Here is a 23,177-nt window from a genome sequence, read left to right on the forward strand (position 1 = left end):
ATGCAGCCCCCAAGTCAGGGAATCAGTGCTCCCTTACTTTGTGGACCCCTCTGTGACTGCCTTCCCACCACAGCGCACGCCCCATTGGCACAGCTGCACCAGCACTGGAAAATTGAATAGGGCTGGGCCCTTAATGTTTTTATCTTGTGAAACATGAAAATATACAACATATTGAGAGACCCAGAGAACATGGCAAGAAATAATCAAACCTATTCCTGTTTCCCAAAACCCTAAACTGGATTTCAGGGGGGGGGGGGATAGTCCTCTGTGTAGCACTGTAAAGACATTTTTCAAATTCTTTCTCACTTCCTTGGTGTGACTCTTTATACAGCCAAGCAGGACGAATTAGGTAACTATCCCTCCAAACCTGAAGGGTGATTTGTCTCGATTTCTATTGCTGTTACCATGGTGAAGGAATTCATAGATATGGGCAGCTGAGGTCACTTGCTAGCTGGGTCCATAGGGAGAAGCACAAATCAGACTTTATTCCTGACTGTGTCTCTGTCGGTGATGCTCTTTCATTTATTAAAGCTGAAATCCTGCGCATTTTCATGCGGGTAAGTAGTATACCACTAAACTTAGTCAGACTTTTTACTGAATAAATATACATAGTTTGGAAGAAGTGTCTTGCAGTCTGATTTTTTAGAATACACAGGTGGAGCCTGTTTATCTACAGATTTTACATTTGTGGATCTGGCTCAAGGTGGGTCCCTTGGTGGCATTGTTTTACTCACAGGTTCATTTAAATCCATTGATTATTAAACTAAATCTAATGATTACCCCACAGGGAGCCCCCGTATCCATGGATCCCATATCCGCAGTTTGGCTTATCTGTGGATCCACGGATGCACCCCCCCCCCCACAAACCCTTTGGCTTCCCTCTGAGGCTTCTGCAGCCCACATAATGCCTTTTAAAGGTATAAAAACATTGCTTCCAGTTGTAAAACAAGAAAGAAAACAGGAAGTATCATTTTTTGGTCTAAAAGTTCATTCTGAGACCCACAGAGGCCACAGATGGATGTAAATGGTCTCTGTGGGGTTCAGAAGAGCCTCCAGAGGCAAGGGAAGCACAGTTCCCCTCACTTCCGGAGGGTGGGGAGCATCCCCAGTATCCACGGTCTCAGGTATCTGCGGAAGCCCCCACAGATCCTGGGGCAGATTTACTGCCCCCCCCCAGATCCTGTACTAAGATTTAGGACCCAATCCCATTCGACCTTCCAGCACTGATGCAGCTGCAATGCAGCCCCGAGGTAAGGGAACTGTTATTCCATTACCTGGAGGAGGCCTCTGTGACTGCCTCCCCACCACAGGGTGCAGCACATACCCATTGGCATGGCTGCATTGGTGCTGGGAAGTTGTATAGGACTGGGCCATTATTTTGTTAAAAGATATATTGAACTGAGAAAACATACAACACAATCTGAGCATTAACTCAGAGCCCAATTCTGAGTTTGGCGCGCTGGCTCACCGCCGGCGTGCACTGTTGCAAAAGTGCCATAAGGCATGTCTGCAGGCCCTAGCACCAGGTGAGTGCCCGGCTACTGCTGGGTGGGCACCCAACCTCCGCCATGCATCAGTTGCGTGGACCACCGAGCAGCAGAGAGGTAAATGGAACCATGGGGGGAGGCAGGGAGGAGGCGTTCCAGGGAGGGGGGAGGCAGGCAGAGAGGAGGAGGAGACATTACTGGGAGGTGGGGAAAGGGCGGGGGGGGAGGTGTGCTGGGGGAGGAAGTGGGGAGGGAGGGAGGGAGGCAGGACTGGTGGAGCAACACTCCACCAGATCTAAAGCTTCCATGTTGAGCTCACCACCCGACACTGAGGCTTTTGATTCACCGCCAACTTTTTTGTTGGTGGTGAATCGAGTAGCCCCATTGCGGGGCTACTCTCTCTACCTAACAAAAGTCCCCTTCTCCCAAGGAGCTGCTGGTGGTTGCCCAAAGCGTGCAGGATGTGGTGGCAGCCATTTTCAGCGCCGCCACAGCCCCACATCCTGGCAGCTCAGGATTGGGCTGTCAGTCTGCAATTCCAACACCCCTACCTGAGAATAAGCCTGGTTGAATACAATGGGACTTACTTCTGATTAAACTTGTACGGGATTGCATTGTAAGTTTCCTGTGATTGGGTGAAAGACCTAACTTTAATGAAACAGCATTTATTGAAATAGCAACTTTTGTTCCTGGCATTAAATTAATCTTAATGCAAATGAAAGAGGCTAAAATCACTTCCAGTGTTTCCTTCACTGTGCCCAGGTTGTCCAACAGAGAAATGAAGAGTGTGACCACATTCAGTTTTTAATTGAAGAGAAGGAGTCTAAGGAAGAGGATTTTTATGAAGACCTGGACAGATTTGAAGAGAATGGTACCCAAGAGTCTCGCATCAGTCCTTATACTTTTTGCAAAGCTTTCCCTTTTCATATTATATTCGATAGGGAACTAGTTGTCACCCAATGTGGCAATGCAATATACAGGGTCCTTCCACAGGTGAGAGTTATTCTTTGTCCTGGTTTTTCCAACACGGCTTTGTTTTGCCCTCCAATCCCTTATGTTTAAGTGTGATTCTACACTTATTTATGTTGATTGTGGTATGCATTGAGTAACAACTAATAGAAATATACTCTGCCTTGACTGTGAAAGACATTTCACATTAATACTTTTATCTAAATCTAGTTCAGTCTGCATCAAGAATCACAGTCTTCTCTTTTGATTGCTTTCTAACATTTACCCTTAAAGCTGCATCCCTGTGTATACTTTTCTGGCAGAAAGCCCCACTAAACACATTGGGACTTATTTTTCAGTAAGCATGCATAGGATTGCGCTGTGAATTTATTTTGTACTTTGGAAATATAAAGTCCACCTAGTTATTCTGCTTTTTTCCTGACCTCTGGCCTGGAAGGAACCTGTGAGTCTCAGGTTAGTGCTAGAGACTGGACTGGATTAGTTTATACACTGCATTTCCAGAATATTGCAGAAGGGAGGATGCCACCATTGTTGTTTTTTTGGCTTGAATATCATGAAATTGCATTGTTTTTGGTTTCCTAAAATTTGAGAAAGCACGAACAGTTCTCATCTAACGTACATTTTTATACTGAAAATTGCAGACAACAGCCTGCGGCAATAGATCTCCTTGGCTTTGCACCTGCCGAGTTTGACCAGGCACAGAGCCAAGCAGACCTATGTTGGGCTGTCCAGGCTGGGAGGGAGGATAGGATATGGCAGCAGAACCTGCCACTATCTCTTGTCCCCATCCTGGGCCCAATCCTCCCCTCCCTCCACCCTCCCTCTGCCCATTCTGCCCACTCTCCACCCCCCCCTGCCCCCAAAATACTGCCGGCTAGTGCTGGAAGAGCGTCGGCTGGCGCCGAAGGATAGCGCCAACTGGCACTGACCCAGTGACAGCGTTCCCTCCTCCCCTGGTGCCTTAAGTATGCCTTATAGCACTTTTATGACACCTAGTGCTAGTGCTGGAGCTCAGCGCTGACAGTGAAGGCCCCTAGGATTGGGCCCTATGTTTGTTACTGTGGTGAATAATTGCAGAGCTTCCAACTGAAAATGGTCTGTCTTGTTTATATTTTAGCTCCAGCCAGGATATTGCAATCTGTTGTCAGTGTTTTCGTTGGTTCGGCCTCACATTGATATTAGTTTCCATGGGATCCTTTCACATATTAACACCGTCTTTGTACTAAGGAGCAAGGTAACCTTAATGTTGCCATTTTTCAACTGGTACTCATGCTTACTTGGGTGGATGATATAGTTTCAAAATGCTGACTATTTTGAAATGAAAAATTCCTTTCTTTGCCTCAGTGTCTGCATACCCCAATAAGACAATGAGACAAGGTGGTCAGAGTATAAATGGGCTGCTAGTTATTCAATTCAATGCATAGATGTATATGCAATGTCCGACTCGTGTAACGCCACTTCCACTTAAAGTTAAGGCTCCTATTTCAGGGGAAACAGCTGGCCATTGTCTGTCTTCCCTTTCAAACATACCTACCCTGGCTCAGAGCTGTAAATCATCTGCTGACAATCTCTGGAGATCAGTTCTGGGGGGCCCTCAAACCCCTCGCTTATGTCAGGTTGCACACCAGTCCCAATCCTAAATTCCCTGCCTGCTCCTATCTTGTCAGTTGCAACCACCCTGTCTAATAAGACCAAACGGTCTGCGGTGGCAGAAAAATGTCTCATAAGTGACCAAGTCACAAAAAGAGCAAAAGTTCTGCCCAACTCCCTAAGGCAGCCAGCTCATTTCAGACTGACCTAAAGCAGTAGTTGTTAAACTCTGGGTCGCAACCTGATTTATGGTAATTGCACTACCCAGAAGGTGCAAGGCATTCTGGTGCAAGATGTGGCTGCTACAGCCAATAAAGTGGGTCGCAGCAGTAAAAAGTTTGAGAACTATTTACCTAAAGGATGAATGGGTCTCGTTCATTCTTGGCTCAAAGATGGAACAGGTATGGTACTAGCACTGAGAGAGAGCTCAGCAGCTAAACAAGTTGATCTCCTCAGCACAATCTCAGCCAATGGAGCCCTGCCATTTGCATGCCTTGCCCTGTGCCAAGGGAATGAGGCAAAACCACTCTCATCTGAAGGTAGTGCACATTTCTCTTTGGACCAAGGGAGTTGAAAAACAGAAATAAGGTCAGCATTTAATGGTGCATTTCAGTAAAGTTGTTTGTGGGAACTTAGGAAAGTATATAATGATGTTATGGAACTTAAACTGTGATTATGACCTTTTTTTCCCCAAGGAAGGGCTGTTGGATGTGGAAAAGTTGGAGTGTGAAGATGAACTAACTGGTACAGAAATTAGCTGCTTACGCCTTAAGGGTCAAATGATCTACTTACCTGAAGCAGATAGTATTCTCTTCCTTTGTTCTCCAAGGTAAGTAAACAAGATGGGCGCTTATTGTAATTGTATTGTAACGAAAATTAGTGTTACAGAGTCGCTAGACCCAAAGAGATGTGATGTGAATGGCTTTTTAAAAGAAAAGAGGTTTAATTGGAAAATAGTTGCATGGGGTGGGGGTGGGGAGAGATTTTAACTCTTTAATACCTGCGCTATTTTTCTGATCTAAATCTCCCTGCCCTCAATAGCTGTTAATCCTGCTACTGGGAAAAATACTTCTGTCATGTCTGTGTTTGCTTTTGAATCCTAATAGCAACTGAGGAGTGTTTGCAATCACGGAATGGTGCACAAGAAAGTGATAATGTATCCACCAGCACTGGTGGTCTGTTTAAATTAGATGTTATTTGTGATATGTTGTCATTATGCTCTGTATCTCCCCACTGCCATCTCTCCCTATTGGCTTGCTGGAAAACACACCAAGTAATGTTCTCACATCACACCAGTGGCGTAGCTAATGAACATGTAGCCCAGTGCAGAGCTCAAAATGATGCCCCGGAAGTTACACCACGCCTGGCTTTTTTTAAAAGTGCAGATTGGGGGGAAACCTGCCTCTACCCCCAGCAGCTCACCACCCAATTGATCTGCCACCTCCCATCAGCCAGTGGCATAGCTAAGGGCACAGTCCTAACCCCTTATGTCAGTGCTTTCCAGCACTGACATAAGGGCAATGCAACTCTGAGGTAAGGGAAGAAACATTCCTTTACTTTGAGGAGGCCTCCGTGAGTGACACCCAACTGCAGGATGCAGCGCATGTCCCATTGGCACTGGAAAGCACTGACATAAGGGGTTAGGATTGCACCCTAAGGCAGCTATCTGCTACCTGGGATCAAATAAGATTCTGTAGCCCCCCCTTTTGGAGTCATTCAGAACACCACGTTTGCCTGCCCATGGAACAGCTCTGATGGGCAGGTGGAGGTGTGTCGGAAGCAGCAGTAGCGGGGATGCAGCACCTGTGGCTTTGCCCCCCCCCGCCTCCCAGGTCCGCCACTGGTATCGTAATCTTTTATTCTGTGTTAGCAGGGCAGGAGGATGGCATAGTCAGTGCATGTTAAATAATGATTACAAAAGTGTTGTTGCTTCTGAATAATGCAAAAATGTACTTACTAAGCTATTCAGTGCTGTTTGTTTATACCCAGCATTTTCTGTTCGGCTCTATTTCTCTTTATTATAGCGTGATGAATTTGGATGACTTAACCAGGAGAGGGCTATACCTGAGTGACATTCCACTGCACGACGCTACCCGTGACCTTGTCCTTTTGGGAGAGCAGTTCAGGGAGGAATACAAGCTGACACAAGAGTTGGAGATACTGACCGATAGACTTCAGCACACACTGAGAGCACTGGAAGACGAAAAGAAAAAGACAGACACGTAAGATCCACTTTCCAGCTTTAAGCAAGGAACAATATAAGTAGTCCTGTTGAAGTCAATGGGTTGGATCCAGAAGTCCCCTTTGATGCACAGAATGAGTTTTCCATGTACAACCCTTTTCTGTACTACAGAGTGTTACGTAACAGTCTATGTGTGTTCAGAACCTACCTGTTAGAGCATTTTCAGAACAGTGCCAGCTGTTCTTCTGCTCATGGTTCTTTTGGGTGTATCCTTATAGTTCAGGATCTAAAGCAATGAAATTGTTCTAGAAGAAGTGAATACTAAATATGGTGACTACAGAAAGATACCAAATGATTTAGAGTGCAGCCCAAACTCAGTATGTTGCAAACAGGCCTTAAGGGCATCAGTGATGACTCACAAGCCAACAGCACTGGTGGGAAGACCTGCACTGGACCACTGGCATTGCATTCAGAGCTCAGCTGCTGACACAAGGAAGTAAAGTGCCAAGTGGTGCAGGAGCATGGAGAGAGAGGCAGGGACAGGGCATTTCTGGACAGGGAGACAGGGGGCGGATTGGTCCCAAGAGGGGACGGAATTGGTGGAGGCCTCCTCGGCTGAATGAATTCTAACCCCTTTCCCAGGCCATTTGTTGTTACACCAGGCTTCCAAGATTTGTGCCAGTTAAATAGCTGGTGCTGATCTGAGAAGGCCCGTATGGCCAGCTGGGGCTCCACATTGGGTAGGGGGAAAATATTGCCTTACTCTAACGAGACTTCTAACCACCTCCCAACCTGCACTGGATACATTGTGGGCCATGTGTCCTGGCTGTGCTGGCACAAATTAGGATTGGGTTGCCCTTTTCCTTGTTAAATCAAATAATAACTAAGCCCAACCAACAATTTTCTTATCCAATAAATTCCGTAACAGTGTATCATTTCAGATATCAGTGTGATGGGCAAAGATTGTTCAGGAAGGTCAAGACTCAGCAGGGTGAAGACGTTCTTGAATGCACTCAGTTGCAAAAAGTGATGTATTTTAAAATCTTTCCTTGTGATTATTTTTTTATTACTATGCTAATGACTAGCAATGTTATCAATACAGGGTAGCCCTTTCTCCCCAAGTAAAAGAGAAGCAAATCCATTTCCTTCTGTTCTTTGAAGCAAAGGGATTTGTGCCTTTGGCATGCACACCCAAAATGTCTTCTCATTTGGCTTCCTCCAATAGCAGAATGCTGCTAACTCTGTTGCTGTAGGGCAGGGGTGCCCAAACCCCAGCCCGGGGGCCACTTTTGGCCCTTGAGGCCTCTCAGTGCGGCCCTCAGGGAGTCCCCAGTCTCCAATGAGCCTCTGGCCCTCTGGAGATTTGTTGAAGCCCGCACTGGCCCAATGCAACTTCTCTCAGCGTGAGGGCGACTGTTTGACCTCTTGTGTGAGCTGTGGGATGAGAGCTCCCTCCACTGTTTGCTCTTTCACATCCGTGATGCAGCAGCGGCAGCAAAGGAAAGGCCAGTCTTGCTTTGTGCAAAGCCTTTTATAGGCATTGAGCTATTGCAAGACCTTCATTCATTCATATAAGTTCATCTTTAATATATTCATTTATGTAAACTTATGTAAATTTATTCAAATTTTAAATGTAAATTAATTCTTTTTTTCCCCGGCCCCCGACACAGTGTCAGAGAGCTGATGTGGCCCTCCTGCCAAAAACTTTGGACACCCCTGCTGTAGGGGAACAGGAGGCTATACCTTTTGAGTAAGTGTGCCTCAGTGGTAGATTATTTGCTTTGTATGCAGACAATCCCAAGCACAATTCCTGGCATCTCAGGTAAAGAAGAGAAAAAATTTCTATCCGGAAACTTTGGGAGATACTGCCAGAATGTGTTGGCTATACTGACCTAGATGAAGAAATCATTATGATTTGATTCAGTGTAAGACTGATTCATATGATGCGATAGGTTCATTTAACAGTTGATTTGTCACTGGGGAGGGTGTGATTTGCATGCCGAAGTTTCCAGGTTTACTCCCAGGGCATCTACAGGGATAGCCAGTGTCAGCCCATGTCAATAATACTGAGCTAGGTAGATAAATGGTCTAACTCAGTTTGAAGCAGTCCTTTATTCACTGTGTAGAACCAGAGTGCTGGCAAGCATGTAAGTGCTACCCAAGAATAATCACATGTGGTTTGAAACATACCCATTATTGGGCATGTTAAGATTAGTGGAGAAATTCATGAGGCTTACTTATACCCTGAGCAAAATGATATATACATACTAGCTGGATACCCCTGCTTCGCAATGATATTTAACTACTTAAAATCCATTTTGACTCCAATAAACTTTCCTTTGATTGCAACAAACAATTTAAATGTAGCACAACTGCCTCATGTCAGGCAACATTCTGTAATTGTTCAAAGTCATGGTTGTATTATATGACATGACCAACACCACATTCATGTTCAGGTTGAAATTCCCTTTAATTTGAAACCTCACATTATAGTTTTTATATACTTCCAGAAGACAAATATTAAGCTTAAGTAAAAAGAATGTGAAAAAGACCTACAACCTTTCTTTGTCTACTTGAGGACCTCTTTGTAGACCACATTGGTGGTTCTCCCCTCAGGTGCTAGGATCACCAGCTGCTGGGTGTGCTCACTCTGGAGCAGGCGACATAGAATTGCCCGTGTGAGAAGCAGTCCTCCCTCAAGTCAGTCCCTGCCACCTGGGACCTGTAGATGGTCATAGCAAAGCAGTCCTTGAGAGGGAACGGCAGCCTCTTGAACTGGATGGGTACTCTGATGGTATGAGTGGTATGTGTGATATGAACACCAACTCCCCTTGAGCGCAGCTGGTAAACACTGTGGACTCAGCGATGTTCCGGTGGAGGGCCTTCACTTGTAGTCTGGTGCCATTGCAGTGTTTTTTGCTTAGAATATGGTTTTGCTTAGAATTCTGCCACTAATAGGTTTTTACTATCCTTGATGATTATCCAGAGCGATGATGATGATGATGATAACTTGGTATTTATATACCACCTTTCTGGTCATTGGATTACTCCTCTGACTTTATTCAAGGCGGTTTACATAGGCATGCGTTTCTAAATCCCTCAAGGGGATTTTTACAATCACAGTGGTTCTCTCTTTCAAGAACCAACAACATTTCAGAATGGATCTTCCTGGTTTGGTCTCACTTCTGGCCTCCAGTTCTCCCACGCAGGCTGACAAGCAGCTCCATCTCTCATATGGAGGGCAGCCAAGACACTTCTTGCTCACACCAAGAGCAGGTGGAATCACTCAGCTGGGCTTGTCAGCTGCTTCAAGGTCTCACCATTCTCAGCCGTTCAGGGAGCTGCTGGTGTCCTCGAACTGGCGACCTTCTGATGTTATCTTCGGGCTAAAGGAGGCTCTACCCTCTAGACCAGACCTCCTACCCCTCCAGACCTTGATTGTTATGTAGGAATGCCAATAGCTATAAAATTCATTGACATGAATAGTGATCCTTAGAAAATCATTCTTTATAGATAAGAACAGGCAACCCAATCCTAACTAAATCCCATGTGATGATGCAATGGCACCAGCATGGACTACACTGCATCCAGCAGGGGAATTTTGGCTGCTGGAAGTCCTCTTGGGGTGAGGAGACATTTGTCCCCTTTGAATGCTGGCAAGCCCCAGCACCTGGATAAGCCCCAGCAACTGTTCACAGTTGGACCTGCACCAGCTATATCGGTGCTGCTGGTCCTGCCCCTTCCCAGGCAAAATCCTCCCATCCCCACCCCCAATTTGCCCATAGGCATAAGTGGGGCAGTAGAAATGAGGGTACACACCATTGGTTGAGTTGGTTGAAAGAAATTTAATTATGACTAAGCACTTTTTGCAATCTATTGACATGTTAACTGTGGCTAACAAGTCCAGTTAATATTAGAGAGGCATGACTTTTTCTTTTTTAGCTACAGCCCTGTTGTACAGTTGTCTGTCTGCAGCCATTTTTGTTCAAATAGGCTGTAATTCTATGCACACTTACCTAGGAGTAAGTCCCATTGAACCCAGTGGAGATTATTGCTCTGTAGACATGAATAGGATTGCACTATAAGAGTAAAAACAAAATGAATAGTACAGTCCAAATAAAGTTAGTATAGTCCAAATAAAATAGTACAGTCTATTATGCCTCATCAATTCCAATGGCAGAAATTTAAGCCTATCCCTCAGCTCCCCTTTAAAATCAGTGAGACTTAAAAATGCTTAACTTGGTCTAGATAATGCCCTTGGAGTTTAGCAACATGTTCTGCCATACCTACTGTTTTACTTGCTTGATCATTCAGTTGCGCTAGGAACTTTTCAGAGCATGCCAATGCCTGTGACTTAAGGATCACAAAGCCCATCATTAATGTTTTGAATCAGTGACTGTCAGAAGTGAGTAATGTATAAAGCTGCCTTTCTCTTATATGAGAGCTTAATGTCAATTACAATAATTTTGGTTTTTCTTCTTCTCCGCTCTTTTTCTGTCTTACTTTCTAACTTTCTATAGATTGCTGTATTCTGTCCTTCCTCCGTCTGTGGCCAATGAGCTGAGACACAAGCGCCCTGTCCCAGCCAAACGGTATGACAATGTGACCATACTTTTTAGCGGCATTGTAGGATTCAATGCCTTCTGCAGTAAGCATGCCTCTGGAGAGGGAGCCATGAAAATTGTCAATCTTTTAAATGACCTGTACACAAGATTTGATATTTTGACTGATTCACGAAAGAATCCCTTTGTTTATAAGGTAAGTGCGATGTTTACATTTCTGAATGCTGTATGTTAGACATTGCCATTTTTTGTTACTATTATATACTTACAGTATTTTATGAAAAATATATAATACAGTTGGCCCTTGGCTTCTGCGGGGGCTCTGTTCCTGGAATCCCTGTGGATTCCAAAACTTGTGGATAAGTAAATCCATGGGTCTGGGCACTCATCAGACCTCCAGATGCGACTGGAAGTGCCTTCTGACCACATCTAGAGGTGTTCTGAACCCCTCCTGGAGGTGTCAGAAAGGCGTTCCTTAAAAACGTGTTTTGTAAAAACCGGAAGTGCCTTTCTGACATCTCCGGGGGACTTTCTGAAGCCTGGAGAGGCCGCATGTGGCCTCCCTGGGCCTCAGAAAGCCTCCCAGATGCAGCCAGAAGGTGCTTCTAGTTGCATACGGGAGCTCAGATAAAGCCCTCCACTGTGGGTTCAGAATCCATGGTGAGTTAAATCTGTGGGTTCTGTACCCGCGGTTAAAAAGGGGCAAACTGTAATGATTATATCTAAAAGATCAGGCGTTATGGCAAATTGAGAACTTCTGAAGAGAACTTTTGGCTCATAACTAGAATTACAAGGGGATACAAGGCTGTTCCTGTGGCTTACCGCCCGATACAAGAAATGTTCCTGTGGCTTACCACTCTTCTGGCTCAACCTTCTGCCATCTGGTTTGCTCCTGGGTGTCCGAATGTCATTTCAGGTGTCATTTTCCCCATGGTTCCCCCTTCCCAATGATGGCAGGATCATTGACCTCACTTCAGTGGTTTCAGAATGAAGCTACACGATGAAGTCTGTACATTGCATTGGAGTAAGTACAGTGTTTCTTGGCCTACACAAGGGAAATAGGGAGAAAAACGTCAGCCATCAGATGCCAGGAAGTTCAGGAGTGCGAGCAGTAAGTTCATATGTTTTGATATCCCCTGAAAATCTGCCAAATACCCCCAACTTTGCACTCTGCAAATAGTGTTGCAAAATAGGGTTTATATTCAGTTAAACCCTAACTCAATCAAATATATTCTGAAACAAATATGAATGTGTTCAAACATATCACACGTTACAGTACATTTGCATTTCTAAGCACAAGTCTGAACTTTTCCTTCTTTTTTTTCTTTTTGATGCTACTTTTTCTTTGTATTATCCATCATAGCTCTAAGCACTTGATACAAGTTTGAATTTACAGGGTCTTGTAACACCCTATATTCTTTATATTTATACCCCTCTCCAAAAAAATGATCCTACATGGAAAACATGTATATGATCTGTATACAGGTAGTGCCTCGGCATCTGTGGGGGGTTCATAACCAAAACCCCCCTGGATGCTGAAACACTCAGATAATGAAATCTGTGCATCAGGAACCCAAACCTTCTGTAGGGCAGCAGTTCTCAAACTTGCAGGGAGTTTGAGGACCGCAGTAAGTCATTGCAGTGGAGCGGGGAAGGCAGCGGGGGTAGGGGGAAGGCAGCGTTGCAGTCCCCAGGATTGTGTCGCTAAGGGGGCACAGAGACTGGCATGTACTTCCCAGTCCCTGCAGCAGCCTCCCCACACCCCCAGGAGGCTGCAGCAGGGACTGGTAAGTGCATGCCAGTCCCTCTGCCCCCCATTAGTGACGCGATCCTGGGGATCATGTGACTGTCTTCCCCCCATCCCTTAAGGGGGCAGAGTCCAGGACCCACAGGCAATGCCCCAGTTTAAGAAACCCTGCTGTAGGATGTTCTGAGAGCCGGGGAGGCCTCCCTGTCACTCAGAATGCTTTAAAACATCACTTCTGGTTTTAAAAAAAAACAAAACTAAAGTGACGTTTTAATGTCTTTAAAAGGCATTCTGAGAGCCGGGGAAGCCACCCTCAGCCTCTCTGTCCCTCAGAACGACTTCTAAAGGCGTTAAAATGTCAGAAAAACCAGAAAATTATGTTTTAAGGCCTGTTGGAGGTCACAAAAGGCATTCAAAGGGTTGGCAAGCCCAGCCCTCAGAACACTGCAGGACATGCCCAATGCACAGCTCTGGTTGCATTTGAAGGGTCCAGGTTGAGGACCTGTGTGGATATAAAATCCATAGAGGATGAAGTATGACCTACATATTCTTCATATTACTAATAAATAGTTTGCTTTCTGATTCACAGGAGAGAACAAATATTTCCCTGTTGTCAAGAAAGTAGAATAACTGTCAACTCAATATTTTGTTAGGTTGAGACAGTTGGAGACAAGTATATGACCGTGAGTGGCCTGCCAGAGCCATGCATTCATCACGCACGTTCTATCTGCCACTTAGCACTGGATATGATGGAAATAGCTGGACTGGTTCAAGTTGATGGAGAGTCTGTACAGGTTTGTAAAGGGCAACACATTCTTGGATCCAGAGATTGTGTCCTGAGTTGATTTTGTTGAATAGAAGACACCTATAATGGTCAGGGAAGTGGGATTTCTCTTGCAGCCCATTGTGCCACTTGCCTTCTTCTTCCAAATGATCCTTTTTCTTAGGAATGGATCAGAAGCTGCTGGGGCTATTTGAGGGAGAATGGGATGGGTAACTTAATTCTTTCTGCACGCCAAAAGAAAAATACAGGCCATGGAGTTTTTAGATGATCCAAACCGACCCCTAGATTTTCTAAATGCATCCCAGGTTAACTTTCAGGTGTGTAAAGTTTTTAAAAAAATAGCAGGAAGGTAGTAATATGATAGCAAAAGCATTCAATTCATGAACACTGATGCAGAATGGAGAGGTGAATGGCTGAATGGTTGCTACCAATTATAAGGCCAGGGGCAGCCCAATTCTAATCTTCCCCACACCCAAAGGAACAGCGGTGCCAAAATGGTGACCGCCATATTCTGTAGGTGCCAGGAAACGGACAATCTCTGTGGGGGAAGTGTATGTTTGACCTCTTATCCCCTTTTCATTCCAATGTGGAGGATAGTATCCCACTGGTCCCAACTCCCCCCTGCTCCTGGGTTGGTTCACTACTTATGAAAAAATCAGGTTCCAGAGATCCATTCATAACTTGAAATCAACATAGATTGTAACAGCTGGTTCTATTGCACCAGTGTGGACGCACCAGCAAACATATACAGGCTTGCCCCATATCCTTGGGGGTTCCATTCCAGAAACACCTGTGGTTAACAGAAATCATGGATACAGACAAACACCTTCCACCAGCCATCGGAGCCAAGGGGAGCTCTATTCCCCTCACCTCCAGAGGGTGCTCTGAGTCCAACATAGGCCTTGGACTCAGAGCTCAGCCTAGGCCATGGACGGTGCTCTAAGACCAGCATAGATTCATCTGTGGCCTCTGCTGGGCTCAGACCGAGCCCAACAGTGAAAAAAGTCACTTCTGATTTCTCTGTGGAACCAGAAGTGAAATTAGTTTTTAATTCCTTGTAAGGCATTGGGAGGCCTGAGAAAGCCCTGGTGGCTTTCCTGAGCTTCCTAATGCCTTATAAAGCATTATAAATGTCATTTCCCCTTTCATGGAGAAACCAGAAGTGATTTTTTTCACTGTAGTGTTTGGAGGAGCTGGACTCAATCCGCAATATAAGTGAATCTGTGAATACAGGATCCACCGATATGGGAGGCACCCTCTACTACACCTGTATGAAAACCCCGACACAGATGCCTGTGACTTCCATAACTTAGGGAGCTTGTGTACAGCTCCCTAAGTTTATCCTCTTTTAGGACATTCTATTTTGGGAACAAGTTTTCTCAATAAGCACTTAGGCAGTGGGGAAGTGAGTACATGGGCTAAATTTAACTTCCCCCAAATGATAAGCAATCTACCTGTTATCTGTGTATTTGAGACTGTGTGAATTGAATAGTCTCTCTCTGAAATACAGATAGTGTATGTGCAAAAGTGGGAAGGGGAAAGAGGCAATTCTAGGGATGGAAACATGCTCCTATATCGCTATTCTCATCACTCTGAACAGAGACAGAGCAACACACCAGGATCTCGCTCTCGATGTTTTGCCACTCCCTTTGGGACAGAATATTTAATTTGAGAGTGCAATGAGATTGCATTCCAGTGAAGACTATTGTTTGAGTGAAGTCCAAGCATTCTACTATATTTTTAAGCCACTTTAGTTGTGGTGTTCCCACCAAACCACTAGTCCTAGTGGGTCTGGGAGAGAGTATAATTGTTTTATGAATTGGAACAGGGAAGATCATCACAGTTCTTTAGCTATGTAAATACTTGTCTACTGGATTTTATAAGGTCTGCTATAAATTGGTATATTTAAACCCAAAGTAAATACCGATGCTGAATTTGTTAAGGGTTTTGTGAATGGTTAAGAAAATTAGGGCGCAATCCTAACTCCTTATGTTAGTGCTTTCCAGCACTGGCATAGCGGTACCAATAGGCCATGTGCTGCATCCTGCAGTTGCATGTCACTCACAGAGGCAGTGCTTTTTTTGTAAAAAAAAAAAAAAAAAAAAAAAAGATGCAGGAACTCACAACTTGTTAATCTTTTATCTATTATTTTATTTATTTTTATTTCTATTAGAAAAAAAGCCCTGCATATATACATACGTGTACATATATATGTATACACACACACAAACATACACACATATATATATGCACACACATACATGAACATACAAACATACACCTACAAACACATACAAACACATGTATGTATATGTATGTATGTGTGTATATGTGTGTGTATGTATGTGCGTATACATATATATGATATACACACATACATACATATGTGTGTGTGTGTGTATATCGATAAATAAGCCAGCAGCCACGGGGACGAGCAGGAGCAGTGCCAAGGACAACAGCCTTCTCCAGGCTTTTGCCACCTGCCAGCCAGGACCAGTCTCGACGTAGCCCAAATGTCACCGTGAAAGCTCTTGATCAGAGCGGAGGGGTGAGTTTAGCCGCCTTCCTACCTCTGCAGTCGGGCAGCTGGGACCGGGCTGGGAGCCCCGCCCATGGCAACCAGGGAGCCAATCGGCGCTAAGCGCTCCTGGAGAGGACCATGGCGGCCTCCAGGCCCGGGTCTTGCCTCAGGGCCGCGAAGGAGCCGCGGCGCAATGGTGAGAAGGGCAGCGGCTCGTGGACTGCCTCAGACTGGGGCAGGCGCACTGCTTCCTGCTGAGGGGAAGCGCCTGGCCACTGAGGCCAGAATGGAGCCTCCTTGGGCAGCAGCAGTCTACCAGTGGGGGACTGCATAAAAAAGGTGCCGGAACGCCATTCCGCTGCGTTCCATTAGAAAAAAAGCCCTGCACAAAGGCCTCTTCAAAGTAAGGGAATGTTTGTTCCCTTACCTCAGAGCTGCATTGCCCTTATGTCGGTTCTGGAAAGCACCAACATAAGGGGTTAGGATTGCAACCTTAGTGATTACCCTGGTTATAGCAGCTCAAGCTGTGAGCTTCAGTGTTGAAAGCAGTGAACATAAACCAATTGTAATGTTTTGTTTTCTTTAAAAGATAACAATAGGTATTCACACAGGAGAAGTAGTTACAGGTGTCATTGGCCAGCGGATGCCTCGTTACTGTCTCTTTGGGAACACTGTTAATTTAACAAGTAGAACAGAAACCACTGGAGAGAAGGGAAAGATCAATGTCTCGGAATACACCTACAGGTAAGCGAGGTAATGGAGGTTTCCTGAAAAATTAAGAGCTTTTGTTTATAAATGGTTGATATTTAGAGCAATGGGCTCATTTTTTTGCAGCTAATTATGAACTTTGCTAAAGTTAATCAACTAAGCTGAACGTTTACATGTCATTATTCCAAAAGTTAGTCAACTTTTTGATGACTTGTGATTCTCTTTACAAGGCTTTTGCTGACATCTTAGCATAAGTAGCTGTTGCAAGTCTGGGCTAGATCCTGGGCTGCAGTCCTAACCATACTTTCCTGAGAGTAAGCCCCACTGAACAAAATAGGACTTACTTCTCAGTAGACCTGGTTAGCATTGTGCCCTATGTCTCACAAAAGTGTTCTCTGATATAGAACGGTTGATGTTTTAACTCTGCCTTCAATTGCAGATGTCTAATGACTCCTGAAAATTCTGACCCACAATTCCACCTGGAACACAGAGGTCCAGTCTCTATGAAGGGCAAAACAGAACCAATGCAAGTTTGGTTTTTGTCTAGAAAGTACACAGAAACAGAGGTATGATTAATCAGAGTGCCTTTAAAAACAACAGCTTGCCTAGGATCAGACAATCTAAACTGTGAGAGCCATTTTTACTTGCAAAATTAAATGTTCCCTAGAAGAAATGAAACATGGTTGCATTAATACAGTTGCCAAGTCATGTGTGCTGGTGCTGATGCATTTGTTGGAAATTAAAAATGTTATATTTCAAAAAGATCTTGAGGAAGTTCCAAGTGTTTAAATATTTATCTTGACTCTACATGCTACTAGAAGTGGTAGTATGTAATGTCTGTGGCTAGCTGTAGGGTACAACAGGAACCCTTTGAAACAGTTTTATTCACTAATTACAGCATTTCAGTCAATGGACACCATTCACTGCCTCCCAATAGTAAGGTTTGTGTTCAGAAACATTGAATGAATATTCAAAAATTATAATACATTTATAGAGGGACTGCAAGATGGCTTTAGACCAGCATAATTATTGTAGGGAGTAAATCTATATACAGGTGGAGCCTGCTTATTCGCAGATAAAACATGGATCTGATTCAACATGGGTCCCTTGGACCTGCGTAGAACCAGACTTGGCTCCACCTGAACACTCCAAAAGTGACCAGAGCTGCTTCCCCAGACCAGGGGCTTCCCCGGGCCTCAGAAGGCATGAAATCTTTTTTGCCTGTAAGGGCCATTCTTCAGAAAGCCCTCCAGAAGAGACCAGAGCTCTTCTGCTGGTTGCCTTCAGCCTACTGGAAGGCTCTTCCAGTTGCCTTCAGAAGGCTTAAGGGGCCAAAACCATGGATTTCATTATCCATGGTTTTCTTTACCAACAGGGAGTCCAAGAACGGATCACTCTCAGATACCAAGACCCTGCCTGTATTGTATTGAAATAGGCCTTTTTTTTTTGAGAATCAGGGAACTGGAGGCTCTGTCTCCTTCTCTTTACACCTTGCAACAGTGTCATTTTACACAGATAGCACATACTGTTTGACAGTGTTGATATATTCCCCTCCATATGTAAGGTGTCAGTAAATCCCTCCCAATTGAAAAAAACCTGCACTGATGGCTTAGAAAAAGGTTAGCCAAGCCTTCTTGCCAATGGCAGTAGAGTGCATTATTGATTACCAGTGACAAATTCAAGTAGGTGACATTGCCCCAACATTCCCTGAAACCCCAACCTAGTCTGTGTCACATTGAATTAGCAGTTTACATTTTGCAGTCGATCACAATAAATAAGGGAAGCATTAAATGTTTGTAGTAGACTCATGGGAGATTTAAAAACAAGCAAAAAGAGCTGTGCGCATCCCTTAATCAACGATGAAAATTTTATTGACTACACTGCATGCAGTTTGGCCCCTAGCAAAGTCATCCTCTAATTCACCCTCTTAGAACATCTAATTTTTCCAAGCACCAGTATTGAATTGTAGTGCATATGGCTTTCTGCTACATTTTCTTGTTCTTCCCTCTCAAGGTCTGAAATCACCTTTGATGTGGCAGTTTTTAGCTATTGGCGTAGTTTCTTGGCTGTTTTGCATGTTTTGGCTGCATATTATCATAACAGAAACCTCATTCTCAACAAACAGCCTGTTTTTAAAACACAATGACAAGATCATTCCTTTGTTCCTACAGTATATATTTTATTTTTTTCTCTTTTCATCACCCAAGAATTACATCACTTTTGCAAATTATGTCTATAGTACAGCAGTTCCCAAACTCCTTTGGGGGTGGGGAACCAGAGAAAATTGTTGTGGGGAGGGCAAAGGCATTGATGCCATCAGGAGGATCATGTTGCTGCCAGAAGTAAAAGGGGCTTTTTTCTACTTACAACAAGCAGCACCAGCCTCCCCGGGGTGGGAGTGGGGAGCCTCAGGAAGACAAAAAATAACGATTGTGGCCCACTTCTGATTTGCTTGTTATAAGTAGAAAAACGTGCTGTTGCCAGGGGTGAAAGGGGTTATCATCCCAATCGCATCACTGCCTTTGTCCTCCTCCTGCCCCTTAAGTGGCCAGAGATGGGACTTTCCATTTCTGGGAAGTTTGGGAACCCCTGTTATAGTTTGTCAGACCTACAAAGAGCTTTATCGATTTTATTTCATCCTTGTAAAAGCAGTGTGGTATAAATCGTCATAGGACTAGTAATGGACCCAGGGATTAAGAACTGAGTCTGCTCCTCTAGTAAAGTCTTGTCCAATAGTCTCAAACTCTCAGTTTCTAGGAGTATTAGTTTTCAAGTTTCCATGTAGTAACTGAGAGCCTGGATGAATCGGTGGATCATAGAATCTTGGAGTTGAAGGGGGCATTGTGGACCATCGAGTCCAATCTTTTGCATGATGCATGAAGTCCAGAGCTAGAGTGTTTCCAACAAATGACCCTCCAGCCTCTGGCTTAGGAGCCCACCTCACCCCCCCATGGTAATTGGTTCCATTGTCAAACTTCTCTTGTTGTTCAGAAGATTCTTCTAAGGCTCAGCTGAAATCTGTCCTTGTCCAGGAGATCTAGTCTGGCCTTCTGAGGCCACAGAGAAAAAGTCTTTGACATGGATGAGGAGATTTTTTAAAATATATACACTAATAGGAATTTTCTATCATCAGGTGTGCTTGTGAGTAACTCCTGAGGCTATTCAGAGGTTGTTAAACAATTTCTGCCCAATGTTGCATATATGCAGCAGGAACCAAATGTGTGCACCTGTGGGCTGGGCAACAATTGGTTAAGAACTGAACCAAGTTCCTGTCACAATTATAGTACCAATGTACCTGAAATGTGTGATGTGCATCCTTATATATGGTTTTAATTCTTTTAATTCTTTGTCATGAGTCCACTTGAGACTATATCTGACTTGTTACACATTATTTACATAAACCCAACTCCTCACTTTTCTAACTTTTCTTGCATGCCTTCAAGGAAGTAACACATGATGCTAACTGAGCAAGGAGAAGCGCAAGAGGACAAAGAGCACTGTCCTGACAAAGAGGACAAAGCTCCACTCTGCAAGAGTGGAACACTGTGTCCTGCAACTAATGTAGTCTGGCACTAATTAGATGTGACTGCTCTTGCTACATTGTGTATCCCTTCCATTTGCTCATCTAATCTGTGCTGAACAGTAATGTTCTGTCAGGCTCTTCAGAGCTCTTTTACTGCTTTTTGTTCACTGAGCTTTTGATATCGTCATGTCTCTGCTGTGGGTATGTAGATCTCAAGCCTTTTTGCCTCCCCTGCCATATTTCAAAACCCAACATAATGATAAACATGAAGGCCCGTCTGCTCTGGCGCTTCGAAATCTGGTTCTTCACATATGTGGTTCTCATCTCTACTTCTAGTGACTCATCATCATGATCTTTATGGTTTTATGACTCAAAACTATTCCTGGAAGAAAATAAATTCCAATTGATAGAAAAATTTATGAGCTCAGACAATTGATATTTTTATAACTGTGATTTGGCATTTTGTCCTCCAGCTTATTATACGAATCCATCTGCTTTCTTTCAAGTTGCTGTTGTGAAATATTTCAGTTTGTGCTAGAAACTAGCTTCAGTGCACTGTCAGTTGCTCGTTTGCTATGTATTGACTGTCTGCTGATATGACATACATGGAAGAGAAGTGTAGCTTGTTTTAATTTGATGACTCAGATAGAAATGTGTGCAAATTTCTGTTCAAAACCTGATCGTATTTTCTCCCGTTTTGCTTGCTGATTTATAGTGGGATAGATGATTCAAACATTATATGTTGCTGGACAACTTTTTATATAGTGTATAATGATATTATTTTCTAGTGATGGGGGTGGGGGCGACGACTACAGGGACCTGTATGTGTAAGGAGAGAGACAGAATTTCAAAGGGAAATTTTCACTTTCTGATATGAATGCCAGAGTAAGGCCTAATATCTCTGATCATAATATCCTGAAGTCAAAGGACTTCAGTGAAAATCCAGAGATTCTCCACCATACTGGTCTTTGTCTGGACAAAGGCATCAGCAAAGACTGTCACCCAGCATGACCTGGACTGAACCCATTCAGAAGACATGAGCAGTTTCCATGGGCAACATGACCCTGAACACACAGCACATGTGTAGAATTGTGCTGGGAATCTGCACAGGCTGTAGTCTAGAAGGTATGGATGGGGGCCCAATCCTATGTGGGCTGTGCACCAGCACTGAGCTACAGTGCTGGCACCCAGTGTCACAAATGTGCCATAAGGCACATCCATAACACCCGCTGGCGCAGGGCCCAGCTTCAGATGGACACTGCATGGAGCATGGCAAGAGCTCTGGATAAGGGCCTTGGAGGTGTGTGTGGGGGAGGTATTCCAGGATGGGGGGAGTGACCAGCATGGGAGAGGGTGGAACAAATGAAACTCTGCTTTGTTGTGTACTATCTTCCATGTCAGGATGCAAAGCCCCACACAGAGATTTTCAAGTCTGCACTGGCAAAATTGCCAGCACATATTTGAGAAACCCCATGGTGGGGCCTGGGGCTTTTCTTGAGTGAAGGGAACTAAAGTTCCCTTTCCCTGAGGAGATCTCTGGTGGCCTCAGCAGCGACGCTGGATACAGTGGTAGCCATTTTGGCACTTCTGTACCCAGCGGCGCCACTGAGTATAGGATTGGGTTGTGGATAATTCCAATTGAAAGTCAAGAAGGAATGTAAAAAAAATCTAAGGCAGACAGTGGCTATATAGAAAAAGACTATATTGCCAGTGTGCTTCCAACTCTTAAGAAAATTTGAAATGAATTAGAACAAATAAAGTCCTTTTCCATTCAGCTTTTCCTGTGGCCCCACCACACTGGATCACACCTATCCAGTAATGGGGGCAGCTGGGATGACCAGATCTGCACCATACTAGTTGTAGCCTGTTAGCTTATCAAGCTCTGGCACATACCATCTGGGACAGTGGAGTATGCCAGTGATTAAAAACCTCTATCCAACCCTAGCAGGAATCTGTTTTTGATTTTCTCTGTAAACTGTTCTGTGAACTTTTTTATGGTTGAAAACTAAGTTTGTTATCTTAACAATAATGATAATAATATTTGAACTTGTTGTGGATTTGAGTAGGTTCCCCTGAAAATCTGTTCCAAATCCCTCTTGAATAGAACCTCAGATCTGGACTGAATTTTAGCCTGGGTGAAAATCAGAGGTAAAGATATCCTTGTTCAGTATTCGTCCATAACTGAAAGGCATGAGAATGGTTATGAAGTAAAACATTTATTTATCCTGATTTTCAAAATTACCTTGTTTCACTGCTTTCAATTAAAAGATCCGCTATTCTATGAATCACTTTGATTGATCAGTTTAGGGCACAATCCTAACCCCTTATGTCAGTGCTTTCCAGCACTGGCATAGCGGTGCCCATGGGACATGTGCTGCATCCTGCAGTTGGGTGTCACTCACGGAGGCCTCCTCAAAGTAAGGAGGCCTCCTGGAAAGCACTGACGTAAAGGGTTAGGATTGCACCCTTAATCTTGTATTCTTCTGTATATGCCCAGGTCAATTTAACTGCCATATCCATCACTCTTTCATATTTTTACAAACTTCTAATTGTTCTGTACTCTTAAAGTGTCAAATATGAGTTGATATATTGTGATAATATTACAGCACAATTCTATGCATATCTACTCAGAAGTAAGTCCCATTTTTTTCAGTGGGACTTACTCCCAGGAAAGTGTGTATAGGACTGTGTCCTCAGTTACATAGTTCATTGGTTTTTAAAAAACATCTGTCTTTATAAAAATAAATATGTACGTATATATACATATTATGTATAAAATTTGTCAGTATATATAGATATCTAATCAACACAAAATATATGTATAAATGTTTCACTTTAATGTGTACAAGGACGAATTTTAAATTATGGGCTTTTTCTGCTGATCTATGGAAAATGTTTCTTTTTATCTTTAGTAAAAAATCATGTTGGAAATTCTGTAATAAATACATTTAATCTTAAGTATACAGTTTGCCTTATTTAAGTATTTTGCAACTACAATTTCATCCTGAAACACCTATAAATTTTCAGACAGATCATTGTTGCGAAGCATAGATCTGAGAATTTGATATATATTCTTCAAGCAGGCATCTATGGATCAAGCAATC

At 43.8% G+C, this 23,177-nt stretch overlaps 1 protein-coding gene across 2 annotated transcripts in view; it reads left to right on the forward strand.

The window, feature by feature from the left end:
* Positions 1–22,955, forward strand: part of GUCY1B1 (guanylate cyclase 1 soluble subunit beta 1) — a 60,139-nt gene extending 37,184 nt beyond the window's left edge. For both annotated transcript variants that reach the window (XM_066632394.1, XM_066632395.1), the window contains 9 exons: positions 2,250–2,480; positions 3,574–3,690; positions 4,742–4,875; positions 6,071–6,268; positions 10,749–10,986; positions 13,191–13,331; positions 16,432–16,586; positions 16,990–17,116; positions 19,994–22,955. In XM_066632394.1, the coding sequence (XP_066488491.1) occupies positions 2,250–2,480; positions 3,574–3,690; positions 4,742–4,875; positions 6,071–6,268; positions 10,749–10,986; positions 13,191–13,331; positions 16,432–16,586; positions 16,990–17,116; positions 19,994–20,017 (1,365 nt within the window). In that variant the 3' untranslated portion in view covers positions 20,018–22,955. The remainder of the gene's footprint in view (positions 1–2,249; positions 2,481–3,573; positions 3,691–4,741; positions 4,876–6,070; positions 6,269–10,748; positions 10,987–13,190; positions 13,332–16,431; positions 16,587–16,989; positions 17,117–19,993) is intronic.
* The last annotated feature ends 222 nt before the right edge of the window (positions 22,956–23,177 follow it).

Source organism: Tiliqua scincoides, chromosome 6, assembly GCF_035046505.1.
Source record: "Tiliqua scincoides isolate rTilSci1 chromosome 6, rTilSci1.hap2, whole genome shotgun sequence".
Taxonomy (NCBI): Eukaryota; Metazoa; Chordata; class Lepidosauria; order Squamata; family Scincidae; genus Tiliqua; species Tiliqua scincoides.